This window comes from Urtica dioica, chromosome 3, assembly GCF_054948205.1.
Source record: "Urtica dioica subsp. dioica isolate 48M chromosome 3, U.dioica_male_clone48M_v1_H2, whole genome shotgun sequence".
Lineage (NCBI taxonomy): Eukaryota > Viridiplantae > Streptophyta > Magnoliopsida > Rosales > Urticaceae > Urtica > Urtica dioica.
Window position 1 is genome coordinate 45,554,948 of NC_142758.1, and position 15,495 is coordinate 45,570,442.

Here is a 15,495-nt window from a genome sequence, read left to right on the forward strand (position 1 = left end):
ATTTAAATAATGTAATATAATGGGAATCACAACATGGCGGAGAGAGAGAGAACACGTGTCTCTCCAAAGGCCACAGAGAAAAGATTTAAGAACCTTTTTTTTTCTTTCTATTTTGTATCTATTTCTTCGACACATGAGATTTTGATGGAAGTTCAAAGCTGTTTCATTTTCATCACCTCACTCATTCGTTCGAAGTTGTCGTTTAACGTTGAATGTCGTCGTTTAGTCCGTCGTTTCGGGTCCTGGCACCGCAATGGAGGCACCGAAGCTTGCGGTTCCTGATCCTCCGTCGCTCCAACAGAGCCGTTAATGGCGGTTTCGCTCCGAGACTCGCTTCTTCTTCTTCTTCTTCCACCAACAACGACGACTCTGTTTCGCATTCGAAGGAAACTCAGGCACTTCACGTCTCTCTCTCTCTCTCTCTCACATTTGCTTTCTGTAGATTATGATTATCTAAAAATGGTGAATCTTCTTCATAACAGTTAGGTTATGACCCTTCAGAAGATTTGTTTGGGCTCGAGGTCAATTCAAACCAAAGGTATTGCTTGATTTTGGTCATAATACCATATTTGTTTTTCTTAACTTGTTTTTAGCTGATAATCGTAGAAATGTTCTCCACAAGAAAAAGAATTCCTTATGCCGAGTAAATGAATCAGTATTATCACATTATAGATGACCAAAAAAAAAAAAAATCAAAACTTTGAAATTTATTTGGTTAGCCAAAAAATTTGCCATTAACAAAGTTCATTGTTGCAGATAAAAACTAAAATCTTGGCCAAATTGCAAAATGAATAATTTGAGAATTATCGGAAAAAAAATGTTAGGGATTATTTTTTTTGGCCAATCCATAGAAATAAAAATCCATGTACATGGACTATTCTATGAGCATTCATTTCTCATTGACCTTAGCTCAAATTCCAGCAAATTAATATCCCGATTTTATACTTCTTTTCACGAGGAATAAGAATCCGGTTTAGACCCTTCTCTTTATACAAGCGGTCCCACTTGATTTATTGCCACAAAAACGAGTCGTTGATAACGACATTTGATTCGTATAAACTGTTTAAGGAGCGCTGGAATCGGGTTGGACAAACCGAGATCGTGGTTCGGACCAAACGGTCAGTACATTCGGGAACTCCCTTGCCCGACTTGCCGCGGCCGAGGCTATACGCCGTGCTTGAATTGCAGCGTCGAGAGGTCTAGACCCGACTGTTCAACGTGTAAGGGAAAGGTACATATATACCATAAATAAATCATAAATAAAAAGAATGGTCTTTTTTGCTTACTCGATTCTGATAAATTTTCGACAGGGAATAATGACGTGTCGTCAGTGCATTGGGGAACGTGTCATATGGGAGGAGTCGATCGACGAACGGCCGTGGGAGCGAGCTCGTTCTATGTAATCTGATAATTTCTATATTGATTAGTTTATTGTTTAATTTATTTAGTTTATGGTGATGTTGGTGCTGAGGAGAACATAAGTGGTATTGAAATGCTGATTTTTTTTTTTTTTTTTTTTTCAGCTCGCCATTTAAAGTGAAGGAAGACGATGAAGTGGACAGCCTAGACATAAAGTTGGACAAAGCGAAGAAATCGAAACGGGTTTACCAATCTCCGTCCCCAGAAGTTGGACTGAAAATCAGCCGATCGCTCAAAGTTAGTGGTCTTTGTCCAAGCTCTTTTCTCGATCTTGCTTAGTGAAGAATTCCCAAAAAGTTGGTTGGGATATTTAATCTTCTCTGTCTAGTTTGGATGATTGCAGAGTCTCAATGCCAAGACTGGTATGTTTAGTAAAAGAATGAAGATTATTCATCGCGATCCAAAGCTTCACGCACAAAGAGTGGCTGCAATTAAGGTTAGAACAATCGCTGTTCATAATCCAATGAATTATTTTGTTTTATGATAATGCGTATATAGCTGTTATCAGTTGTAGTAACGAATTCAGTGAAAGGTCAAGACGGTTATTGTTTTCTTGTGAGATTAGAACATTCAAGCATGAACAAAAGTCGATAAAGACATGATTTTTTTTTTTCCTGGCTTCTGATAAGATTTTGATGCCAACAAACCCAAATATAGAATATTATATTCAATTACCTGGTCCACAAGCTAACGTTCTGAGAATTTCTCGAGCCTCAAAATCGAAAATTATTTTTGATTTTATATTTTTTCCTCGAATATTAGAAAGCAAAAGGAACAGCCGCGGCGAGGAAGCGGACCTCTGAAGCCTTGAAAGCATTCTTCAGCAACCCAGAAAACCGCCTCAAGAGAAGCTTGTCCATGAAAGGTCAGTTTCACCGTAGTAACAAACTTACAAATACCTCATTTGAAGATAGTAATTTCTAGAATAGCTCCCATTATTCAAACCTTCCATATTTTTCAGACGGTTTTTCACTTATTCTAAAATGAAACCGTAAACAGAAGAAAAAAAAATCTAAATAAAAGTGCAAAAAAGATGTATTTATTGAATAAAAAAATTAAAAAAAAAAAGATATTTGGTGGATTAAGTTTGCAAAGAACATATTGGAGGTTGTTTCCCACAATTTTAGTGCGGTGCAGAAGCGAAATTCTACTGCGGAAACTGCGGACTCGAGGGACACAGGAGACACTACTGCCCAGAGTTAAAGGAGAGTCTGATCGGCAGAAAGTTCACGTGCCGGGTCTGCGGAGTTAAGGGCCACAATAGAAGGACTTGTCCAGAGACGAGACCGAGCGGCGGCGGCGATCGGCGGCGCAACCCTCGGAGACTTCGCCGGTGCAGTGTGTGTCGCCGGAGAGGGCATAACCGCCGGACCTGTCCTGAAATCTCCGGCGACGGAGAGTCGGAGAGAGGAAGATTGTACAAGTGCCGGTTCTGTGGTGAGATCGGACACAATATTAGGACTTGCCCTAAAAGCCACGGTGGCTTGGGATTCAAGTCTCTCTCCGTATCAGGACAGTCATGAGTGTTTCTTGTTTTATTTCAACCAACAAGGAATTTTTTTTTTTTTTTGGTTAATAAAAAATTTGCTCTTTTCTTCAGCTGTTACTTGCCGGACTGAGACGCTGAGTAATCCTTGTATTTTTAAACAATTTTTTTTTTATCTTATATAAATTATTTGTTTTCCAGTCGTGGTTTATTTAAAAAAAAAAAAATTAGTTAAAGTTCTCAATCAGCCAAAAAAAAAATGTTGAAGTATCTAAATTCCGGATTTGCCGATTACAGAGTGAACGTCGACTTTAGAATATATATATATGGAGAGAGAGAGAGAGAGAGAGAGAGAGAGAGAGAGAGAGAGAGAAAAGATATAGGATAGTGTCGAGAGTTATAAATATTTCATTCCTGTTTGCAATTTAATCGGACTAGGATTTCGTTGTTTCCGTATAAATATAGCACTTCAAGCTCTGTAGCACTAGTAAAAGCCTCTTTGCACCGTAAGTTCCTCTGTAACACTTGGAATATTGCATGATTTATTCAAAACTACGATACATAATATATATATATATATATATATATATATATATATATTTGATTCAGAGTTAAAATACAAGAGATGAAGAGGAGGAGATTGTGCGGGTACGATGTCCCGAGAGAATTGGAGGAGCAAATACTGTTGAAGTTGTCGGTGAAGTCTCTGCTCCGATTCAAAACCGTTTGCAAGGATTGGAACTCTCTTATCACCGGCCACAAGTTCGTCAAAGACCATCTTCAACTTCAGTCAAGCAAGCCGTCGTGTTCTATGCTCCTAGGGTGGGCCCGCAATGACCCGTTCGCAGTGTTGAACGAAGACGGCGATGATGTCGATCTCGACAAGAAGCAAGTTCTTTCACTCCTCACCTTCGGCGATTCCATAAAAAGCACCACCGTGAAAGAAGAAATCCATCTCCCGATCCGCCCGAAACTACTCGGAGACGGGTACGGCTATATACGCTCTCTAAGCGGCTACCACTGCAACGGAATCATTTGTTTGTTGGACGATTCGCCGTGTTTCTTGGAGCGAATCGTCTTCTACAACCCGGCGCTCAGAGAACACGAGTTTATCCACACCTCGAAGGGCGACACCGACTCCGACCTCGAATTCGACGCCGTCGAAATGATCAACACCTGGGGTTTCGGCCACGACCCGAAAACCGACGACTACAAGTTCGTGAGGCTGTCGGGGAGGTTTTTGGACCCGGGGTCGTCCAAGGCCGAGGTGTACGCTCTGCGAACCGGCCGCTGGAGAGAGATCGAACTCCACGCACATTGGTGTTTCCCGGGTTACCCGGGGGCGTACCTGAAAGGCCGCGTGTATTGGCACAGCTTCGTCGGGGCGAAGATTCTCGTGTGGTTCGACATGTTCGACGAGAGCTTCGGCACCGTCGATCTGCCTCGGCCTCGAGACGAGTGGACGGTTGTGATGCCGCTCCTCGTGTGGAACGGCTCGTTGGTTTTCTTCAACAATGTTTGGGATTCTTTCGAGATGTGGGTGATGGACGGAGAAGCCGGTGGTTGGTCCAAATATTATAGGTTGGGGGTTTTGGAAGGGATCAAAATGCCGATAGCGTTTTGGAAGGAGGACGAGTTATTGATGCAGGGGCACGATGGTAATTTGGCGTCGTACAATCTCGGGACCAAAGAGCTCAGGAAGTTTCCGATTCCGATATCCGCTCTGCCTGATAGTGCTTATGGTAGCTTGTACGCAGAGACTCTAGTTTCGGTCAAGCCTCGTGCTTTTGCAAACACCTGATTCGATTCTTCTGACCCGCAACAATACGATCCAATTTAATTGTTTTTTTTTTATTATTTATTGCTGTTTTTTATATTAACAAATAGATAATGAAAATTTTTGGTATTCACAACGCATATTATAGATAAATATGAATTATATATACATAAATACTTGCTTATTTAAATTAATTTTTCATAAAGGATGTGGTCATAACATATATCAAGATCTGTCCATCAAGACAATGGATAAATGGTATTCCTGGTCGAATTAGATAACCAATTCAACAAATAGGTTTGTGTTGCCTTTGTTGATTATAATTTATTGGTGGACGTACTTTGGAGTGTGTAATGTTGATTGTTATGAGTGTATTTTTCTTTTTAATAGATAAAATCAGATTTCATTAATCACATTATTGGTCTTTGTGGGATAGAAACAAATTTGGAATTCTTTTCAAGAGCAAATTTTGCTAAAAAAAAATGAGCTGCAAAATTGGACTCTAGAAATAAATGAAACGTCTTCGAGTACCTCAGCGAGAGCTTGTAGAAATCACGGACTCGGAGTGTAATACCAGTTATTAGAGTAAAGCCGGAGAAGGCTTTACAGCCCTTAGATTCAAACTAAGTTATATACACGTGTAAGGCCATGATATAAACGATTGTATATATATAGTCAAATCAAGTCAATGAGAAACTTAGGTTGTGTTTGGTAGTTAACTCAAAAGTTGTTGTTTTCTGTTTTTTAATTTTTGTAGTTGTACTGAAAAACTGTTTTGTAGTTGTTTTCAAAAAGCTGTTTGGTACAGTTTTCATTTTTGTTTTTGAGAAAGTGAAAAAACTGAAAAAAAGTGTTTGGTATAGTTTTCATTTCTGTTTTTGAAAGAATGAAAAGAGAAGATGAGGAGAAAGAGGAGAGAAGAGAATATTTTTTTTTTTCAAAAACACATTTTATTTGTTTTCAGTTTTCTTTACTTTTTTCCAAAACAACTTCAAAATTTTTTGAAATTTTTTTCCAAAAACTTAAACCAAACATGTTTTCAATTTTTGTTTTCAATTTTTTCAACTCAAAAACTAAAAAATTGTTTTCGAGAGGAATACCAAACATGGCCTTAGTTGAGCAGTTACACAAATCAGTTACATTCTTCGTTCTCTCTCTCTCTCGATCTCTCTCCCAGGTTGAGTTCTGGATCTTAGCACCAGTGAGCAGTGATTTTATTCCACATATGCCACATATGCCGATAGCACATAGTTCCTATTATTCCACATATGCCGGGCCCGAGTAATAAAAGAATTCAAGCTCTCGAACCTTGAGTTTATTCATGGTCTTGATGAAGTGCACGATTATATCCTCACCTCTATATGGTTTTATTTATTTATTATTATTATTTTTATGGAATACCAATGCCCGTGATTTTTCATGCCCTCCGGCTAATGGATAACTCTAAATGGTAATAGGCCTCTTGGCTAGGACAGCTCACCATAAACTAGCAATGATGTTGTGTATATTATTGACTAGTTGCTGTGGAAGACATAGCAACTCATCACGTAGCTAAACACTTATTGAAGAATGGACTTGATGAGCACTTCTTTTACCCGTTTGGGAGACCCGAGAGCCCCGTCAACCAGGGACGAAGACAATGAAGGCTCAGCAAGGGCTTAAGCCTCACCTCAATTTTTTTTTTTTTTTTACTCATTTTACCTAATTTTTTTTTTTCATATTTTTATGTTGAAAATTTACAAATTAGCCCCTCCTAAAAAAAATTTAGTTTAGTCCCCATAAATTTAAGTTTAGACTCTAGCTCCGTCCCTGCCGTCAGCCTCTAATTTTTGTTTCCCAAACACACTCCAAGAAGAAAGCAAAAAGATGCATTTTCATCAACCTGGGAAATCTGGAAGACCTAAGTACTTCTGATGGAAGTCGGTCAACTACACGCCAAAACTTCTGCGATGCGGTTCCTTAATTTGTCTCCTCATCGACTTTATTCTCGAAACAAACATATGCTTTTGGCAAAAATAATTAGCTGACTTGAGTCTGCTGATTATCTGACCAAACTCTCTTTCACTACCTCGGATTCCGCTAAACGCTGATGAAAATCATTTAGGTTTTGATTAACTTGGGTTGACTTAATTTACTACGATAAGTGACTTATTTTAGTATGATAATTTATTAAATCAATTGTGACAATACATTAAATTTACTTATGAAAATTGTCAGTTGCAAACATGAAAAAATAGAAGTTCAATCGAAAATAATTTAATAAGTTTTGGTTAATTTAGTTTATTATAATAGCTAATTAGAAAGTAATCACCGGTAAAGAAACGCGGTTATTTTTTTACAAATAATTGGCTACGTAACCATTTTAAACACTAGCAATTTGGTTTTAGCCAACATTTCGCTAATTTCTCGTAAATAGTCATCTTGCTTACGTGGTATCTTATTAATTAAATTAGTTTTACACATTTGCCCTTATTTATTACGCCCGCTAATAACTAGGCAGTTTTTTTTTAAAATTTTGAATCTAACCGATTTGGAAAGATTGTTAACGTGTATTTGGAAATTTTTAGCGTTGACTTTAGCTAATTAGTTTATATTTTCGTGGCAATTCATTATGGATAAAATCTGATAATATATTCTTCATTTATTGATATTATTTGTTTTCATAATTTTAGAACGTCCAAAATATTTCCAGATTTTTTTTTTCAGTTTATTTACACGAATATAGTGTAAATCATCTTTGTGTTTACAATGCATTACGATAAAACAATTGGTATTAACTGTAAATCAACGTCGTATTTACAATACTGGATAAGAATTCACCAGAACCAAAATCTCAGCAAATTCACAATCACTGAAACAAATCTCATATACTTAAAACCACTAGCAATTCCGATGATGAAGAAGAAGAAGAAGAAGAAGAAGAAGAAGAAGAGAGAAATAAAAAATGAAGGATCATTATAATACAAGAAATCCTATTATCCCTCCACCAATCCAATCCGATAGGCACATCCCGTTTTCCGTCACCATCGACGAGCGTCGACCGATGTTGCAGAGGGTGGGCGAGTGTCGGAGCCGATGTTGCAAAGGGTGGAGCGTCGGCCGATGTTGCAGAGCGTTGATTTTGTTTTTATCGGTTGTGTAGAGATAAAGAGAGAGTATAAATATCTGCATTAATGGAGTTTTAAATGCTCCCTCAATTTGTGCGAGTAGTTATGGCCGAATATTTTGTTTTCTATTTGAATTAATGGGCTGAAAATAATGAGCGGGAATTTGGCTAGAGTTATTTGAGGTCATTCACGTCTTTTAACATGTTGTAAATAGATTGCTGTGGCTATTAACAGGAAATTAACAGAAGGTTGACTAAAACTAAAACACTTATAATAGTGTACCTATATAACCCTATTTTTTATTATGAGAAAATTAGACAATTTTGGAATCATAGAAGAGCTAATCTATACTTTTAATATTTATATAGTTTGACTTTAGTTTAGGGTAGCCTATGTTATTTTGGGAAAATTTCTTCAGCTATTTATTTAGCTGAAAATTCATCTTATTATCGTATATTACGTCCTAGATTTATCAAATCGATTATGATTGTACTTTTTATAGGCATTTGAATAGCAAGATTTGTCATGAAAAATTTAAACTAATAAGGCCACGTAAAATTAACCAATTGTATTTTAGCCAATGTTTCTATTTTATTTCAATAAATAGCCATTTTGCCCGCATCAACCTTGCCTGGTTACTTATTTCCAAGTCTGTGGCTTAATTAGATTACACATTTTTTTTTCTTCTTTTCAAATCTAATTCTAATTAGATCCGCGTTTTCGAGACCAAGGCGCGGGTCAGAGACTCCAAATTCGGCCTTTGAAAAACATGAAATTTCTAGAAACTTTTCTGGAAATAATTGGAAATTTTTAAGAATTTATGAAAATAACTGAAAATTTCTGAAACTAACATAAAAAAAAAAAAATTGTGAAGCTTACATTTCATAAATCTTGTGTATCTTCTTTTTCAATTTTTTTTAAAAGTTGATTTATGGGTTTTTGAGTTTACGGAGAAAACCGTTGGCATGAAATTTTGCGAAAATTTTATTCTTTTAAATAAAGAAAGTCGTGTGTGTATGAAAGTGGTTCTTGAATATCGGATCTCATTTAACATGATTAAAATATTTTTTTAAGTGGATTAGTTAAAAGGTAAATTAGGCAAAAAACAAAAAATCAATTAATTAGAACATTTGACTATTTTCCCAAACTTTTTCAAACAGTGGCTACATCTAAATCTTATAGTTTTATTTTTGAGCTACTAAACTACAATGACCTTATTAAATATTATTAAATAAATATAGAGGAAAAGAGAAAATAAGAAACTTAAATAAGATATTAATATATTATTTTTCAAAAAATTAAGCTGCTAGTTATTATTAATATTTTTAAATTAAAATCGATCAAATAATATATTTACCTCTTTAGTAAATAAATAACAAATAATTAGCAAACTACCTAATTAAAATTAGAGGAATAATCAGCCTACATTTTGTAAATTTTAATTAAATAGCCAACGTTTTGTAAGTTTTAAGTAAATAGTCAATGTTTGATAAAGTATTTCAGTCAATTTACGTGTGTAAATATTTAGTCATGGCTATTTATAAAAAACTTACTAAAAGTTGACAAAATGAGAAACCATAACTATAAATAAAACTACATATATATATCTAATGGACCCAATAAATACTTTGATTGGTTAATTTTTAGAAGAAACTATATCAACTAGCAAAATAGCTACTCTTCATTAAAATTATAAGTAAATTATTTAAATAATTAAATAAATAATCAACGTATACATATGTCTCCATTATATGATGCATGTGGCATATCTTAATTTTGACTACTTTCTAAATTTTTTAAATAATTTGACTAAAATTTTAACGTAAAAAGTTTGAATTGATTATTTGCCTCACTCTCCCTAATTTTTAGTTATAAAGCAAAAGTTTGATCAAATGCAATTTCAACTTTCCAATTTAACTACAGGTACACAAATTTAAATATATCGACCTTTATCACCTGTTATTGATTATTAACGAGTTTTTTTTAATTAAATTTTGTTTCAACTATATTATCTCTAGAATTTTAGATACGCTTATAAACGACGTCGTGTAAGCATTTATGTTGAATTGGTCTTCTTCTTCTTTACGTCATAAGTTCATAACCAAAAATAAAAACCTTGGAAACCAAATCTCTCTCGCTCTCTTTCTAGACACAGGTCTCCGATTAAGCCATGGCTATGCATACCGGGATCGGCGTTTCCAAGATTCTCGTATTAGCTGGGGCAGGTTTTTTTTTTTCGCCGTTCTTCGCTACGGAATCGTGATTTTCGAGTTTTTTTTCTTTCTTTTAATGAGAAATTGTTCTGTTTAGGTTACACAACTACGATTCTGCTTAAGAACAATAAGCTATCAGATTTGCTCGGAGAACTTCAGGTAATTTTATCTTTTAATCTGATTTTTGTGGAGTTTTAGGTGTGATTGGTATCAGGAGACTAGAAATTTATTTTAATGTACCTGAGTTTTTCTATATGATCGAATCAATCGGATATTTTCAAGTAGGAAACATGATCGGATTTTCGACGAGATTTAATGGCGTAATGATATGAATCGTACGATTAGATTACAGGATTAGAATTTGTAATTCGAGCTTTAATTATGATTTTTTTTTTTTTTGAAAAATATTAATTATGAATTCATGTTCTAGCGAATGATTCGGTTTTTTTTTTTTTTTTGGGTGTTGGTAGTCACTGGTGAAGGGGTTGGAAAAATCGGGAGATGAATCGCAAGGCGAAGGTGATTATGCTGATGCTGTGGCAGCTCAGGTAAAACCCTAAATTCATTATATTTATGGTTCTTGTGTGATGAATTCGAAGACTTTTCATCCTCGGATCATATCAAGGGATTAGGGCTATTTGGTGGCTGGTTTAGACTGGGTTTTGGTTTCAGTCTCCCCTATTGGATTAGAGGCTGATTCCTTCTTTCCGGTTATATCCCAGCACACTATTTTGAAATTCGGTGTTCATGGCATCTGCCAAGCACTTCTCTACATGATATAACATTGTCTAGTTTATCCTAATTTTCTATTGGCAAGTTATCTCGGCATTATACCGGAGTCAGAGGCTAAAATTATTGTTTCAACTTACTTTATAGGTGCGTAGACTCGCAGCTGAGGTTCGACAACTAGCCTCAAGTCGACAGAATGGACAAATAACCGTTCTGAATGGGGGTTCTGGCTATGGTAATGATAATGTTTCAAGAAGTTTTTTTTTGTTCCTTCACGCGTTGATTTTTTATTATACAAACTCGACAGCTATTTCTTTATATTTTGTGTTCTCTGATGCTTCTTAATTGTGTGGACAGGTAACCTTTCATCGCTCATCCTTCCAGCTGCTGCGGCTGGGGCTTTGGGTTATGGTTATATGTGGTTGAAGGTATTGTCTTATTTAGTTTCCTTTATATATATATATATATATATATATATATGTGTGTGTGTGTGTGTGTGTGTGTGTGTGTGTGTGTGTGTGTGTGTGTGTGTGTTGATTATGGGTTTTGAAATGGGGTAGTTTATTATCGGAGGTTGACTTGTTTGGGAATTATATGTGCAGGGTATTGCATTCTCTGATCTTATGTACGTAACAAAGCAAAATATGGCCAGTGCTGTTACAAATTTGACGAAGCATCTGGAGAATGTGTCAGAGGCTCTCGCTGTAAGTATCCTTTTTTTTTTGTTGGCTCTTCTAACTTTTTTTCTATTAATGCGAAGCTGTCTAATTGTATTACACTATATGCGTATCTTTAAACTGATTTCTTGTTTCTTATGAATTTATGGTCCATTGTTTCTTTTTCTTTTTAACATCCTTGTTTGATCTCACTTGTATGCATGCATTTTTTTAACGTATTCTACAATAATCACATGGTCAGAAAACAAAGAAGCACTTGACTCAGAGGATACAGCACTTGGATGATAATATGTTGGAGCAGAAGGAGCTGTCTAGGGAAATTAAGGACGATGTATGTTTCCGCATCTTTTTAAGTTTCCATATTCTATTTCGCAAGCATGTAGTGTTTGTGCTATCTAAAAAATGGGTATATTATGGGAGATTCTGGTCAGATGTAAATGGGTAAGCTGGCTAGAGATTTTCGATAACTGATCAAATGACTGAATTAATTAATAATAAAAAAAGGCCAAATGGAGAACGGTTTCACAAGCTGTACTCAAGTTGGGTGTGTTCTACTTACTGCTTGATGGGAAAGTGTGTCTTAAGTCTTTTTCATAGTAAATGGATATGATCCCTTGTAAGTTTAGTGTTGATGTTGAGTTTCTCCTATTTTCACATCTTATTTTGGCCGAAATTTGTTTGCGGAACAGGTTAGAGGGACCCGTCAAGCAATCTCTGGAATTGAAGACAACTTGGGTGGAATTCGTGACGTCGTTGATGGTCTGGTGAGTTTCCATCTAATTTCATGATTTAACATCTTTAATATGGTCAGCTGTTTCTTTTTTTTTTTTTTTTTTTTTTAAAAAAAACCTCTTTAATATGATTTAACGACTACCTCTTGAACATATTAAAGATGTTATACCTTGTGCTGATCTTGTTGTCGTTGGCCTTTCAACAGCATGGCAAATTACAAGCTCTCGAGATGAATCAGGTAAGAGCAAGCCCAGATATTATATATATATATATAGCTATCAACTCTTAACCGAGCTTTCTAAGATCCAATGCTGGTATAGGATGGCCTTTTTGCAGGATATATACTTTCTTTGAAGTATGACATTCGTGTATATTCTGGTGACAGGATTTAACAAACAGGGGTGTGTTATACCTCTGCAACTTTGTTGATGGGAAGAAAGTACTGAGGCCTGAACAACTAAAGGTTTGGACTTTCATATCCTGGTGATCTTAGTGTTAGACTTTGAAGTAAATATATAGGATGTTCTACCAATTATTGTTGGGTTATTTTTTTGTATAAATATACTATTGTTCTTTTGACTCCCCTTTATTTTATTACGGTATGCGAGTAATTTTTGACAAAATATCTTTGTAATGTTAAACATCAAAATGTGAAATCTAAAATTGCATCTGATTTTAATGATGCCCCTTATTTGTCGAGCATAGTTCTGGTAAATTATTTTTCTTTATGTATTTGCAGTTGGAGCAATCTAAATCTTCTGGCAAGTCACGTTTGCTCCAATATACAGCAGCGGTTTGTATTTCTTATACCCGATTTCCCTTTTCTATTTAGTTAGTGAAGTGATACTATATACTTACGAAGATGGCCTCTATAATAATTCGGTTCGTAAAAGAATTTGATTTTACAACTACAACTTATTTGGTATGGCCGCAGATTGGCTGAATAAATATTGGGATTTTGATTGACCATTTATTTTTTAATTAACAAATTATCCAAAATATCCTTAAAATAGTTTTTCGTTTACAAATGTTTGAAGACCATTTTTTTGTTTAAAAATGTTGACAGCCATATAGCTTCATTGGATATATTCAGGCATTTATTTGTGACATCTGTTTTGTTTGTGCAGGGTCTGAAGTATTTTCAGGCTGAGCTTGCCGTGACTATCAAGAAGTCATCGAGCGATGCTGTGTCGGCAGTGCAAGATGGAATTGAGCCGTTGGAAGAAGAGCCCAAACTTCAAAGGTCAGACACGAGTCACTCTGGAAGAACTAGACGCTCTTGATTTCTTCTTGCCAATTTACCCATTCAAAATTATTATAAGTAGATTATAACCGAGGCATTCTCGTGAAAAAACGATGCTAAAAGTAAACTCTTCTTACCCAGGTCGGCATCGATGATGTGTTGATTACTACATTCGAAATACAAGATGTTTTACACCTTCTGGGTGGTGCTTCTTGTTTTAATGTACATGGCGACTTTTTTTGTTTTTTACTGTCGAAATTCTAGATGCACGACATGATATTTATTACCCTGTCGTAGGTTTATTTTTCCTTCTCGTTGGGTTTAATTGCAATGCGGTGATTGACATGGATGACTGTAAAATTAAATATATTTTAGCTCATGGAGAGCAAGCGGCAGACTTTAAGACATTATGATGCCTTGTCTATAAATTTGGGAGGCCTCAATAAGGCGAAAACAATACTAATGCTAGTTTGTTCAATTGCCTTTTTTGTTGTGCTGAACTTGATTGTTAAGAGCTTTGGTAAAATGCTATTACCCGATTTTCTTGTCAAAAAGCCCGAGGCTTTGTTTCACGTTCTGGATTTTGTGTAGAATGAACAAAGGTACATCAGTACTTTGCATTATGTCTCTTGTAACACCCAAAGCTCACCAGACTTTAGTACTTGAAAAAGAAAAAGAAGAAAGTCAATTTAAGACAACATTAAGGTTATATAAAAAAAAAAAAAAAAAAAAAAAAACAACATTAAGGTTGAGAAGTTCAAGGGAAGATTTAAAATATCATGTCCCCTACCCTAACATGGCAAAATGCCATTTTACTCCATAGAATCAAAACCCAAAAAAGCATGGGAGTTTTTCTCTCGCACGACATTCACATTGCCGATGGCATCATAGCAAACAGCATCGAAGCCATTTTTCTCATATCTCTCTTGACACACATGTTCTTCTTGACCATGTCTTACGAGACCGTGGACTTCAAGAGGAAGCCGAGAGTGGATGCAGAAGAAGATCTACCGTTGGGACTTTGAAACTAGTCCCGATCTTTCTTCGGCTTCAAGTCATCTAGCAATGCAACAGGGTCGATAGGGTTGGGAATTAGAGCATCAGGTCTTTCTGTGCCCGATCGAGATAAGGAGACGGCTTCCTAGTTGGAGAGCTAGTGTGTATTTTGAGTAAATCTGTTTCTTGAGCCACAAGCGAATCATCTGAAACGGGTCTGAGCCATCTGATTGATGTATGTGCTTAAATCAAAGTTTGTCACTGCGTTGACTCCTCTGTACTCTATTCCTGCCATGTCATAGGTATGATCATCATGTGCCTTAATTAAAAAAAAAACCTAAAAAAAGGGATTGTTTTTTTTTTGAGGAAACGTGGTCGGCGCCACGGAATATCATAAAAGCCCTCACGTATGGCGGAGGAAAACCGTGGTTACAAAGATAAGAATGAAACAGAAACCAACGGTAAAGAAAACAGAAAACTCAAATAGACAAGGCCCTAGGAGGCCGTGCGGGACCTCAACTCGCGATCATCGGCCCTAATAGCCTCTTCCGAACAAGGCGGGACTAAACCCAGCCAGGTCGAGGACGAGTGATGGTTGATCGCATAGCGCGCTAGGTTATGCGCAGCAACATTACAAAGGCGAGAAATATGAATAATGCGAAAAACCTCTAGCTCCCTCACCTCTCTGAAGATGCGGTGCAAGATCGTCCCAAGCTCTGTCGCAGGCGTCACGCCCTCATCAATCATCCTCACCACCCCCAAGCAGTCGGACTGGATCTCCGCTCTCCTGCCGCCGACGCTGCGAGCTAGCTCTATGCCCTGGAGGACAGCATACGCTTCCGCAAGTTGGGGGGAGAACCCCCTAGTCAGGAAAAGCGTCTGCGAGGCGATCACCTCTCCGGAGTGGTCTCGAACAATACAACCGACACCGAAGCCTCCACGGTCGCGAGCGAGAGCCGCGTCGACAAAAAAAGGGATTGTTCAGAAATACTTAAAAACACCTCTTTGAGATTTTGAAAAAAACTTACTGTAAGTTCCGAGGTAAAGATATTTGTTCCAAATACTTGTCCATTGTGATGGTGTCTGAGCTAAGACTACAATTTTGAATATCTTTTT

At 36.5% G+C, this 15,495-nt stretch overlaps 3 protein-coding genes across 4 annotated transcripts; all 3 read left to right on the top strand.

Moving 5' to 3' along the window:
- Positions 1 to 141: 141 nt before the first annotated feature.
- LOC149403097 (zinc knuckle (CCHC-type) family protein) lies at positions 142 to 3,100 on the top strand. The gene is made up of 8 exons (XM_089608188.1): positions 142 to 395; positions 483 to 538; positions 1,069 to 1,231; positions 1,311 to 1,399; positions 1,524 to 1,656; positions 1,763 to 1,855; positions 2,182 to 2,284; positions 2,557 to 3,100. Exons 1-8 carry the CDS (start codon positions 213 to 215, stop codon positions 2,940 to 2,942), a joined length of 1,206 nt encoding a protein of 401 aa, XP_089464314.1. The 5' UTR covers positions 142 to 212; the 3' UTR covers positions 2,943 to 3,100.
- Positions 3,101 to 3,530: 430 nt separating this feature from the next.
- LOC149403098 (F-box/kelch-repeat protein At3g23880-like) lies at positions 3,531 to 4,706 on the top strand. Its single transcript, XM_089608628.1, has one exon. It carries the CDS (start codon positions 3,531 to 3,533, stop codon positions 4,704 to 4,706), a length of 1,176 nt encoding a protein of 391 aa, XP_089464754.1.
- Positions 4,707 to 9,866: 5,160 nt separating this feature from the next.
- Positions 9,867 to 13,867, top strand: LOC149403099 (uncharacterized). 2 transcript variants are annotated; one of them, XM_089610091.1, is made up of 13 exons: positions 9,867 to 10,014; positions 10,100 to 10,161; positions 10,473 to 10,550; positions 10,879 to 10,966; positions 11,089 to 11,159; positions 11,334 to 11,435; positions 11,650 to 11,739; positions 12,098 to 12,172; positions 12,346 to 12,378; positions 12,526 to 12,603; positions 12,880 to 12,933; positions 13,268 to 13,383; positions 13,525 to 13,867. In XM_089610091.1, the coding sequence occupies exons 1-13, from the start codon at positions 9,960 to 9,962 to the stop codon at positions 13,544 to 13,546; spliced, it is 924 nt and encodes a 307-aa protein (XP_089466217.1). In that variant the 5' UTR covers positions 9,867 to 9,959; the 3' UTR covers positions 13,547 to 13,867. The 2 variants fall into 2 exon arrangements, with proteins under 2 accessions (XP_089466217.1, XP_089466216.1); XM_089610090.1 differs by lacking the exon at positions 13,525 to 13,867 and having other exon boundaries at positions 13,268 to 13,518.
- Positions 13,868 to 15,495: the final 1,628 nt, after the last annotated feature.

Bases quoted from the DNA above. Each gene is read 5' to 3' on its own strand.
- LOC149403097 (XM_089608188.1), top strand. From the start codon at position 213: ATGTCGTCGTTTAGTCCGTCGTTTCGGGTCCTGGCACCGCAATGGAGG. The intron at 1,400-1,523 runs GTAATCTGATAA...TTTTTTTTTCAG, and splicing joins TGGGAGCGAGCTCGTTCTAT to CTCGCCATTTAAAGTGAAGG. The intron at 1,856-2,181 runs GTTAGAACAATC...CTCGAATATTAG, and splicing joins AAAGAGTGGCTGCAATTAAG to AAAGCAAAAGGAACAGCCGC.
- LOC149403098 (XM_089608628.1), top strand. From the start codon at position 3,531: ATGAAGAGGAGGAGATTGTGCGGGTACGATGTCCCGAGAGAATTGGAG.
- LOC149403099 (XM_089610090.1), top strand. From the start codon at position 9,960: ATGGCTATGCATACCGGGATCGGCGTTTCCAAGATTCTCGTATTAGCT. The intron at 10,162-10,472 runs GTAATTTTATCT...GGGTGTTGGTAG, and splicing joins ATTTGCTCGGAGAACTTCAG to TCACTGGTGAAGGGGTTGGA. The intron at 12,173-12,345 runs GTGAGTTTCCAT...GCCTTTCAACAG, and splicing joins GTGACGTCGTTGATGGTCTG to CATGGCAAATTACAAGCTCT.